A 12,917-nucleotide genomic window follows, 5' to 3' on the forward strand; every position below is an offset into this window, starting at 1 on the left:
CCTGACTGCTCAGCCATGAGACTTACTAATCTTTGATTTTGCATTGGACGGGCCTCTTGATGCTGCTGAAGAATGTCTTCTTATATGATGATTTGCTGTCTTCTGACAGGCCATCTGCAGCTGACGTTTCTCATATAGAAGTCTCTATATGGCAGCATATTTCTCATCAAACCAGTTTTAATGTTTACAGATGGTGGTACAAAGGGCCTGGGATGCAGTTGAGTATACAGAGTCTCTGAAGGATGCCCAGTTTTCCATGACATTGTCATAGTTTTTATCGATTGTATCAAGTTGGCTGCACAGTTCTTCGACAAATGCCCATTACACTTTCTCGTCTTTCAATTTGGCAACATGAAGCTTTTGGGTACTTTTTGACTTGAGGTCATCTGCTAGTCTGAATCGGAAAACTGAGTTTGGAGATTATTAGTCTGTGGCCAATCCATTATTCTGCACTTCTCATGGCCTTCATCAGTCTGAAATTCTGCCTGTCTCTTCTTCTGACGATAACGTATTCAATAAGATGACAGTAGCAGGCAAGTGGGTGCATCCAAGATAAAGACGTGTTCTTGCGGTTTGGCGGGCGGAAGACTTGGTGATTAGGAGGTTAAGCGCGTTTCATCAGTAGTAGGAGTCCTTTATTGTTGCATGGGGAACACCATTTTTGCCTGGCCATGTCTTATGATCTCTCATTGAATCCACAGTGGACTTGAAAGAGACAAGTAGTGCCATGACTTTTGCGTGAGGTGGATTTAAGTGAGTGAAAGGTGCGTAGATTCGCCTTCTCTCTGTCTCTCGTCTAGTTCTATCTCAATCCGGTGGCACAACAGTGTAGAAACTTCTGGTAATTCCGGACACTGTGTATGACTATCAGTTCCTACTGCACCTGAGCTGACGCCATGCGCTATCCACACACATCTCGCCGTCCGCCTTCAAATTCGGAATTAGCCATATCGGTTCGATGGCCTTATCCACCAAAAAGGATTTACCAGAGGAAGGTAGGTGTAGCTGTTCACTCTGAGTCAACAGTCACAGGTAGAAGTGTCCTCTGTTAGCAGAAAATGCCTAACCTGACTGAGATAACATACATGCACCCACATCCTGTCGGATAGGATCGCATAATCGCTACCTTATATTTAAAGTTTTGTGACGCTGCTGCTGTTGATGGTGTACGGTGGCGATCACACTAATCCTTCATTACGTTAATTCCTCAATGTATTAAAGTCATCACTCAAACCTTTAATTTTTTATTTTTGTCTCCTTTCAACATATTTTTTTTATATATTTTTTGTAATAGTGTACAATAGAAAAGTACTGAAATGGGATCGAAAATGAGAACTGAAGTCAACGACATTACTGTCATCCTTTATTATTCTGGAGACGCGGTAGCTCAGTTGGCAAAGTGTCAGAATCGTTATGGCAAGGTTGCTGGTTCATTACTCACCCATGCTATCCCGGATTGTCTATTTGACAGTGACTTTGAGAAAGGCATTTCGATCCTATTTCCTCAACACGATATAAACAATATTGTGTTACGAATGCCATTAAAACCAATAAAAACAAACACAGTATTTATGGAAATCGATGGCATTTCACTTACCATTTCTTTTGCTCTCAACTGAAGACGCTAAACTGTTATTCTCTATAAGACTAAAATATCTTCCCTCCTTCCCAATTTGATGTCGCCTACACGTGGTCTGAAGATTCTGGTATTAGTGGTGTGTTATCTTGACCTAAATTATTATTTTGAACTATATAAGCGACCTTGCTGGGATTTTAGTTTCCCACAATTCTTTACTACGCAGGCGCACTGTTGGATGTTTAAGAGTACCTGTTCAAAATAAAGACGTGAATTTATCGTGCAGCTTGAAGGATTTCCTGAGAATATCAGGAATATTGAGACATTGTGCTCTGAATGATACATTTATCAAAGTGGTTTATACCATGACTAGTGCGGGCGCAGCCGCAAGAAAGCCCGTACAATGCCGATTCTTCTCGAACCCGAGCTTGTGTGCGTACGGGGACGATTGTCAATTTCTACACCAAAATGCCGTGGCAATTCAACAACAACCAAATTTTCCAAACGCTTTCATGAATGGATCTGGTATCAGCCCTTCAAATGGTCCTGTCAACGGCCAAGACAGCCTAGGTGAGGACTTTATTAGGGAATAATTTTCCCGCAAAAAAAAAGTACAATTTAGGCTGTTGAGTAAGGGATAACGACACGACAAAAATAGAATCGAAAACTGGGTCATGTAATCAATGATAAACAAATCGAGAAGGTTGATGACACTCTTTGATTGTTGCCAAACTGCAGAATTGTGAGGCACAGCGTGACATTTGTGTCAAGTAGGCGGCCTCAGACAAATGTTTTAAATCTCTCAAATTGCAAACTCGAAATTGTTCGTCAGGTTGTATTGATCTTGAATAAACTATTAATTGTTCTTCAGAACTGTCATATTTGTATAGTTCTACCAAATCCTGTTCATTTCTGATTTTGAATTATGTGTACCTGAATTATCATCACAAAACTCGAGTATTATCAATCAAAATGAGTGTTTACAATGAAAGTTGGGTACTAAACCAGGTTGAATAAAAAGGGCACCAGGTCTAATTATTATGCCTATTGATCATATAGTCACAATAACACATCTACAAGACCTGTATGAATGTTTGTCACTTTCAAATGTTTGTGGATGTTTTTTTTTTGTTGTTATGACATTGCTGACAATAGTGGTAAATAACTTAAGGATTGGATCTTTCAGCTTTTCATTTCACAAGCATACTTGTTTCTGTTAATGCAGGTGCTGCAATACATGCCCATTATTTGCTTATACTGGTGGTTGTACATGGGGGGTGACATAATTTTTATTTATTTATGCATTTAGTCTTCAGAATTGAGGTTGGTCAGAAATGGCTTAATCAGTACCTAGTACCTATCAATGAAAAATTACTTGGTTTTAGACACAGTAGCCACTTAAAAAAAAATATGTATACATGTTGCAGGAGGGCACTTTCCAAAAATGCTATTTGGTCTAGAGGCAGTGGGGGGGGGGGGTAATAGGGCTTTGCCTTTATAATATAAAATGGTGTTGGTTCAGGGCAAGTTGGACCATCTTTCCTTGAAAGAGAAAAGTGAAATTTTTGGGTCGAAAATATTTCTTTCTGTATCATAAAAGGCTGCTGTATAAAATAAACATTTATAATTTATATTTCTGGGTGACATAAGCATCCTATGATAGGAGCACAAATGCATAATATGAAAAATACAAAATTCAAGCAAATTTTATGAATGTATAGTCCTTGTAAAACAATTTTCTGACCTGTAAAGTACTTTCAAACATAGATAATCAAAGTAAAACTTTCCTATTTTGAAAGCGGTGATGGCATTTTTGAGTTATAAAGAGCACACATGAATAAGGCATATTTATTCAAACAGCTGTGGCTTTTACCATTAAAATATTAGCATTAGTAAAGATCCACATCCCAGAAGAAAAGTGTTTTGTGTGTACAGATAAAATTAGTTTTCATGAAGAGATGGAGTAAGAATAAAAAAACAGAAAGTACATTTATAAAATGGAGCAACAAGCTTCCAACCTATGGAAAATGACTTGAAGTAAGTTGATACGAGAAAATCAAGGGCTTCTCAAAACTACAATCACTCAGTTTTAATAATCAAGTTGATACCGTGATTTTGAATCGATGTTTGCAGCAAATTTACGTAAATTGTTGATACAGAAATGAGTATGCATTCAGTATTAAGAAAAAGCTATAATTACTGGAAATTAATGTGGAGAGTAGACCATCCGTTTGACCTTGAATTAAGTAGTACATAATCAGACTGTTTCTAATATCTAATATGAGAAACCTGTTACTATTAAAGAATTCAGTTGCTTAACTTGATGTTTCTTCATAACATATTACATATACTGCAGAGGCATTGAGCAGTGCATCATACTTCATTTCTTTTAATTTTTATTATTTATTGATTTTTTTTCTTCGGGGTATCATATCAAATAAAGGACCTTTAAAACCACTGTGTAACAGAGGCATTCGAGCAAGCATGGCTTGCAGTAATACTCATATATTAGAATCCACAACCCTTTTACTTGTTTTAGAGAAGTTTAACTTTGTGAAGGATTCTGTGTATATTTTTTATATGTATTTTTATTTTTACCTTTATTTCAATGTTAGCCATGCTTTTTACTTTTATAGTCTGTTTAAAATTAATGTAATTTCTTGAAAAGTGTTGAGAGTTGTGACATGTTCAAACTATTTCCTTTCATACTTTTATGTCAGTAAGCTGGCAGTGTATGGGATTTACTTAGTCCATTTATGTGTGTGGGTTAATCTGTCTTTCATGTCCATGTTGAAACTCCTATACACATATTAGCATTCAACTTTCACTAAGTGTGAACATTGGATTAGTTTGATCAACAGATGGAAGTCTCGTGCTTTTATTGTTTTATGAGAGGGAGACATAATAACACAAACTTTCAGTTGGTAACACCGTGAGAAGACTCCCACGATCTATTTAGATGAGAAATTTGCTTATCCACTGCTTTAAAACTATAGAAAAACTGCTCTAGAGTCAAGAGAATACTTTGCTTAAACGCTTTCATCCTGTGGCTGAAAGCAGATTCTCTTTTTATTATCACATCTATTAAAGTGAAAGCATAAAGATCTAGTCACACTGTTTGTGCCTTAGGTTACTAGTTTGATGTCATATCACCATATTACATATCCACAAGCTCTATGTGTAAATTTGTCTTTAAATACAGTTTTCAGCCTTTTTAGATTGAACACAAGATTAATTTCAGTATTTTTCTACATGGGGGGGGGAGTAAGCAAAGTAAAAATGTTGAAAATGTATGCAGTAGTGCTCCTTTAATATGGACAAAAATATTGTGTCTATTGTTATTAAACCATTGCAATATGTTCATAGTTTTATGAATGAAATTAATATCCTATAAATACCTTGCTGATAAAAGAAATTAATATAAAAAAGTATTAGAGAAAAGGCGTGGGTAAATACAAGTTAACAGGTGATAGTACAATAAGGAAAATAAGCAGAATTTAGGTTTTATGATAATACATAATAGAAATAACCAACTTGAAGAGGATATATTGTGTTGGGCATTGTCCTCTGCAGAAATACTATAAGCCTGGTCCATAATTCTGTATATGTGCTGAAATAAGGATTTGTTTCTCAAAGAATTGAGTGTTGTAGACTCACTTTCAGTAATTGTTTTATGTATGTCCCAACACAACCATTGTATTTTACAACGTAACTGTTGTATTTTATATTTATCACATGCCTTTATCTTGCTTTTTGGAATGATGAACATATCATTTGACACTTGTATCAGTTTTTATATAGCATTTGTAAGTATCCAATAGCTTATCTTTTAAGAACGAAAAATTCTGCTGATCTCATTCTACTTATGAGGGACCTGTGCAGAGATTCTGAAAGGGCACAAATTGCTGTTGTTATTGTTGTTGTTGTTATGGGGTTTAACGCCATTTTTCAGCACACGATAGGCTATATATGGCGGCCAGTATTAATGGTGGAGGAAGAACCCGGGAAAACACAGGAAAGAACCACCAACCCACGAGAAGCTATTGGCATGCTTTCTCACATATCTACATTGGCTGAATCTAAGACTCGAACCGGCGCAGACAGAGGTGAGATGGCAGTGATCTGTAACGGCGAACGCTTTAGACCACTCGGCCACTCGGGGCCCCGGCACAAATTGCAGAGTTTGGACAAGCTTGTGCGGTTGAAAAGTAGTGAATGGAGGGAATATACATTTTTTCAATGTCATACGAATAAAATTATACTCATGGCAGTATACAATTTTTTATTTAGCTGTTAACCCTTAAAGTGCTTGTCAAAATGTGTCATTTTGCAGGCAGGTAACCATTTACACAGCGTAATCATCATAAATGCAGTGTGCCATCTTTTATTCAAATGTGACTTATGTCATTCTGCTGTGTTTATGAGTGTTACTATGAGACCCTAATTAAGTGCAAACTGTTTGGATGTCTGACTTGCAGAAGTGTGTATTGTTGCACTGAATTAAAACCATACCAGCTTTGTATTATGATGTTAATAACATCTTTTAAATCCAATAAAATTAAGAAGGAGGAATAAAATGTAAGTTAAAAGGCATGCAAATCCTCTCTATGTAAGAGAGAATGCTGCCCTGATCGTGTAACAGGGCAAGTCATTTTAATTGATCAGTCAGACTTTGTTATAAATTAGCCTACTCATTTTTCAAATGTAATAGCAAGGCAATCAAGCAAAATGAATACATAGTGAAATAAATAGCTTCATTTCACAAATGCTGTTCAATTGTTCATTGTGAAGAAGCAAGTTTCAGAGCTTGTAGTTAACTTATAAGTCATGAATTGACACTCAGAATTCCTTAAGGATGAATTTCACGGTATTTTATTTACAGAACAATTTTAAAAAATTCAATATTGATGGTTGATTAATGAAAGAAAAGATTGCTAAATTTTGGAAAATGTATTCTTGTTTGGTTGCAAGTGTACAAGAACATAAAGCACTGTTGTTATACGCAAGTGTTTTCACATGCTGATGAAGGTTGTTGAAACCAGTTGGAATAATTGTAACAATCTTTCAGAGGTTGGGCATCTTGAAAATAAAGATAACTTGTACAGAAAAACAAACAACTTTATTAAAAAAGAAAACATTTTATTGACAGTTATTCCCATTGTGATTATAAAATGAGTATTCATCCACTGAAAGGCCAATGTCACTTATTTATTTGGAGGTCCCTCGGTAACTCGTGCCATCATTTATAGTGCTTTTTTTTATAACCCATTGTGCACTTGTTGAGGGAGATTTGTATATACTGAAATGGCAAAAAAGATGTCATGCCTTTCATCCCCCCCCCCCAGTTGACTCGTCCATTCCAGTGGCCTAAGTGGTTAGTTTCTATCTTTGATGAGTGAGGTCACAGATTCAAACCCCAGCTGAGTCATACCAAAGACTTACAAATATGGTACTAGCAGCTGCTCGCTTGATGCTCAACATTAAGAGGTTAATATTAGGACTTGTTGGCCTAATGTCCAGATAATGTGACTGGGTGTAACGTGATGCTAAGTGTCTGTGGCATGATTGCCCTACTGTAGTTGACATCACTATAAACTGCAGACACTAGCGATATGGCTGAATTTTTTTAAAATTGCATTAGAAATTCAAATCACACACACATACTGAGTCATACAGTACCTTTATAAAATAAATAGGAAAATGAGTTATTTTTGAGAAATTTTTTTTATTATAATTGTTGTGTTTTTAATCTGATGACAGATGAGATGAAACTACAGCGTTGATGAAATTTGACCTGGTACTTGCCAGTTGCATTGTTAGTCATACAGCCTATGATATCAGAGGTCTAATAGTTATGTAATATCAATAATAAATTCCTTTTCAATGTTGTTGTACAAAAAAATTCAAAAATGTTAAATGAAAGTCACATTCTTTATGTAAAAGAATGAAAGGACATACAGTTCTCAACATATTTATTCCAAGAACAGTGACCAGGAACCTGTCGCTATCAAGCAGCTTGGAGAAAGTCAAGTGCACAAGTAAATGATGTTTTTTTTTATATCAAGATATTGTACTACTGTGTTCAGATTTCCTCTCAGCTTGGTGAACCTGGCATCTGTTTATGAAGACCTGCTTTTCAGTGTTTTAGCTTAGTTCAGTTTCAAAGACACTGATGGCTGCAGAGTTATGTAACTTGGTATGCTGCTGATTATGAGAAGTACCACACACTTAAATCAAAAATTGGTTACTGTAACCTATATTTCATGCTCAATTGATATAGGTTAACCTTTCTTTGTATTTGGATCATTTGCTTATATGCCAGCCATAAGATGGAACATCTTGCAGTTTGGTTTCAGCACAAAATCTTGAGTTTTCCACCATCTACAGTTAGTGAACTTTGTGGATACTTGAATTTCAAGTTGAAAAGATAACTGGTCATGGTCACTGTGACTGAAAGAAGGAAAATGGTTTCCATACAACTTGAGTTCTCCACTATCTACAGTTGCTAAACTTTGTGAATAACTTCCATTTCTTTCAAGGAAGAACCAGGTCAAATCAGGGTTACCAAAAATATCAGGGCATTTTGCTTGAAATAAGAACGGTTTGCTTACAGTAGTTCCCTGTCATGTATGTTTAGCAAACTTGTACATTAGAGTAAAAGAAAACCCTAATTGTTTTAGAGTCCAGAGATCGAGGTTATTGTGTCTGAAAGATTTAGTTTGATTTGGTGTTTTACAGCACAGCAACATAAGTAGGTTGTTTAATGCCAAGGTAATTGGAACAGTTTTGTCAAGGATGCATCATGGTTGCTGACATTTGCTGATCCACTGGTAGGATTTGAATCAAGGATAACTCTTGTTATTGAATATCGTTTGAACCCACACTCGAGAGTCCAGCAAAAAGTTATAATTAATAGCTGCTGCCAGAGATCTTGGAAACGCTTAATTATGCGTATTTGGACGCCAATTTTTGATCTGGGACGCAGAAAATCATTGAGGCGGGAGTCCTCTGTACGCATGTAATAGGTGTGCGGCAAAATTCAAAGACTTGCCAGTCCTGCTTCAGCCACCTGCTTTGTGGGAAAATGTGTTGATCAATTAGCTGTGCTGATATTTACAATGACAGCATTCAGTGACTGAAAGACCCCTTGATGTACATACATGTTGCCATTATAAGAGTACATAAAAAAGAATCTGATGCAATAGCTGGTGGCAAGTTTAAAGGCTTTGACTGGCGGCCGGGTGGGAAAATGTACTGATATTTACAGTGATTGAATTCAGAGTCAGAAAGACCCAGAGATGTAAATGCGGTCATTTATAAAAATACATCAAATAAACAACTTTAGATTTCTTTCCAAATGTATTGGAATAAGTAGTGCACACAACCTCAGAATCAAGACATTTTGAGACATAAACAAAATGCCATAGGACAGTAGCTAAGTGTAAGAAAGTGTGTGGTGCCTAACTTAGTGTTTGGAATAAGTCCTTACTTGGATTGACAAAATTCAGTATCACTCTGATGGACGAACAAGAGCTATTTAAAAGGTACATTGACTGACCATACTTTTTTAAAATGCCCCTTGCCTTAGCCGGGTTAGTTCTAGTGTTGTAGCGAAATGTACTCATCAAGACATCAGTAGCTAAGCCTAGTTTTGATATCAATTACGTTAACAAACAAACAAACTCTTGCCCATTCACAAGCATGTTTTGATAGCTGACTGACCATTAACCCTTTTCCGAGTAAGGTAGCAACTATCAATTTCCTGCATGATATCCTTTGATGATAAAACATACAAACATGTGTTTTAAGATCAGAATCGATGATCTGAATATATATTAACTGCCTCTTGTACACTATTTCGTCATAAAATTAGTTTGAAACTAAGTGAACCAGTAGGCCTAACATGAAATAATGGCGGACTTCGCTAAGTTTGGGATGTACCAGTTTATTAGATTGTCTGTTTTCGTAAATCGTCGGGCAGATATTTTCAGAAAAATATACAAATCATTGAAAGCAAAGACAAGGCATTATTTTATTAAAGATTTAAAATTAAAATGCAAATTATGTAGGTCAGAAATGTATGGGACAATGCTGTTGTGGAATTCGTGAGATGTGCTTTACGGTCTAAGCTGTTTTCCAACTTGAGCGTATTTGCGAAAATACGGGGGGGGGGAACAGCAGATTAGATACTATTTAACCATTGCCTAAAATTACCACAAGGACATAGACAAATAAATAAACCATAAATTTGCAATCCTATCAGTGGACTGTTGTAATGAAACTACATTAAAGTGAGTGATTACATTACGAAAACCTCTCCATCTAAAAATAGATGCACTCACATCTGTGTTGATTCTGTAGGAAAGAAGGGACTGCAACTTTTAATAGTGGGACTCCTATTTTTACCAAAATGGGAGTGCTGAACTCCTAGTTTTAAAACCCTAGTGAGACCTCTGTAGCTGCTCTTTGACTGAAAGAAGAACAATGATCCCTTCACATACACAATAATATTTGTTCTATATGATATGCTTCAATGAAACTTGTGGAAGGCATGCAATTAGTGTATGGATATTGCTACCAGAAGGTCAGTTTCAATGGTTGCAGCAAAAAATGAATTCTGCACAATTACATTTGTTTTACTTGACAGACCTGGCCAAAAGGTTTCTGATGGCTTTCAGTTAAGTAACAAAGAAGACTATTGATTTGGGGGTCAGAAGGTACAGTTCACTGAAAGCAGGAATATTGTTTCTCTGCAGTAATTTTCAGTTAATGAAATAGAGGACTATAAAAGACAAGCACTTGTGTTGTTTTGTTTACACTGTTTTAGCAGACTGATGTTATTTGATACATACATCATGCATCATAAGAAACATTAAATTTGAATCAACAAAAGACTTTGCAGCCGAGCCATTGGTGGTTTTCTTGTCTTTTATACAAAGTTTAAAATCTCTCCATCATGTCCACAGGGTGAAACCAGATAACTAATCTAAGAACAGACATACTGTTTATGAATGCACATGTACACAAATTTTCAATTTATTCTCCACTACTCCAACCCAAGTCGAGTTTTAAAACGTTAACACTTAACCTTCAAACTTCTCACATGGAAGTAAAAATTGGTCAATGTTTTCCATTAAAATTTTTTAAAAAAGTTTTCCTCTGTTGTGTTAATTGAGTACCTACCAGGATCTTGCACTTTCATGTTGTACAGTAAATGCACATGGCACGATGGAAAAGTGTTAAACATTTTATCCACTGGTCAAGTAAATTAGTGTGATTAGTATCAAAGCTACCAATGCACACATGAAACTGGCATTTATTTATGGAAGTCATTCACTGATCCATATATCATTGTTCATAAAGAGTAAGTGCATTGTGTGGTAACAGTTGTAACTATGAGCGTAATGGCAGTTGCAAATGTGAACAAGAGAAGAGATCTTAGAAACGACCAGAAATGCTGGTAAGATGAACTCATATTGCAGAAGTATGACCCATGAGAGAATGTGATGTTGAGTACTTTCTGCTGAATATTCAGAGAAATAAAGTGTGTAAAGTAAAGGGGCACAGTATTACAGGTTTAGCACAGTAATTGTTTCCAGTGATGCATACCAGGGTACTTTTTCACTGTACCAGTACATTGGTAGTTTTCATCAGTAAGGAATGTTCGGAAATTGTCCAGTAATCATGTTATAATGATATTAATAGCATGTTTTCATTTTTCATGACAAATTATTTAAAAAATATTTAATTTACAAACCAGTTGTATTTATAATTATGTTTATGTGTATGATCCTTTAATCATATGTTTGACACATTTAACATATGGAAACATGACCAAAAAGGATGTTTTGAAAGATATTTGGGCCAGATGCAACTTTTAGATTTAGAAAAGAAAAGCTAATTTGTTGGGGGTTTTTTGGTTTTTTTTTTTTTTTTTTTTACTAGCAGATGTCAATGTGTGAAGTATGTGTTATCCTTTGTATGAGTTTGAATCATCCCAAGATTTTTGGGATAGTGGTTGTTTTTGTGTGAATATTAGGAAAAGTCCAGTATATATTTTCTCACATGTTGAGTATTTTTTATGTTTACTGTCTCTGTTAAATATATTGCCTGTGTGTCGGCATTCTGCTCAGTTTCCATTGCTATTGGATCAATAGTGTAGCTTGTGAATTGTAGGCTTCATTGTCAGTACTTTCTATTTTTATGAACAATGTCAACACACTATCTTTCATGTGTCCACCATAGTGTAATATTAATCATCCCACTTTAGTAACTCTATTTTTTTAAAGACTTGTTTACATGCTGCTCACCGGTAATTGTGATGGCTTTGTCTCATTGCTAAGAACATACTTCTGCATTTGGGAAATCGGACCTTTGTCCTGAAACCACTTCCTTGTTTGGACTCCTCCTCCCAGTGAAATGTCAAAGACTGCATGAGGGTATGGAGGTGGTGCATGAAGCTGACTGCAGGACTGCATCAAGACATTGAAGTGGTACATGATGCACACTGCAGGACTGGGTTAGGGTAATGAAATGCTACTGTGAAATACTTTAAATTTGTGGGGTTTCAATTTTCATGTGTAAGTAAGACTGAATGTTAAGTCACCATAAAATATCAACCAAACTGACCTTCATCCCCACGCCCCCAACCATATGCAGTGGAGAGGCATCACCTGTTGCTTTCTTTGTTTTAATAGATGTACCACACCTCTCTATTGTGCTAGGAATGTGAAATGTAAATTAGAATAAAGACATGAATGATGAGGAACATTGACATAGATAAATGACACTTTAATCTGAATGCATCATTTGAGGAATGTGAAAACTTGTGCAAGATTGTAATCACTACATCATGTATTGTAATAAATATAATGCAGATTTACTCGTGGTCTGTGTCCTTTATATCTTAAAGCATGTCTTATATTCCTACTGTGAATACAGCATGTACTTGTGACCAACCAACAAACCCTCATTTTAGGGCTACAAAATATAATCTCTTAGACCCTCCCATAAGTTGGGGATGTGTTTTGCAAGTCAGATCCATCTGAGGGGTTGACTTGGCTTCAGTGAGTCAGAGTTGCACTTTGCTTATTTTTGTTCTTTTCAACAAAATGCTAAATAAATAAATAATTATGACCTTATTTAAAGAGGGTAACACAATTAGCAAAGAACTAATCTACCTTGAGGCCCTCATACAAAGGAATTTATTTATTTTAGCTGCATCTCTGAAGCCACTGGATATATTGGGTTTGGAAGAAGGAAATATAATGGACATTTCTAATCTCACATGGAATACTATTCCAGAGCAAAATTCCAGAGTATTGGAAACTTTTTAAAAATA

At 35.8% G+C, this 12,917-nt stretch overlaps 1 protein-coding gene across 1 annotated transcript in view; it reads left to right on the forward strand.

Annotated features, from left to right (window-relative positions):
* The first annotated feature begins 1,808 nt into the window (after positions 1 to 1,808).
* The window catches only part of LOC149797904 (PAN2-PAN3 deadenylation complex subunit pan3-like), an 83,348-nt gene continuing 72,239 nt past the window's right edge, over positions 1,809 to 12,917 (forward strand). Inside the window, exon 1 of the mRNA XM_089962946.1 lies at positions 1,809 to 2,146. Coding sequence (XP_089819072.1) covers positions 1,942 to 2,146 — 205 coding nt within the window. The 5' untranslated portion in view covers positions 1,809 to 1,941. The remainder of the gene's footprint in view (positions 2,147 to 12,917) is intronic.

This window comes from Sinohyriopsis cumingii, chromosome 6 (assembly GCF_028554795.1).
Source record: "Sinohyriopsis cumingii isolate HCF-2022 chromosome 6, ASM2855479v2, whole genome shotgun sequence".
NCBI classification, from domain to species: domain Eukaryota; kingdom Metazoa; phylum Mollusca; class Bivalvia; order Unionida; family Unionidae; genus Sinohyriopsis; species Sinohyriopsis cumingii.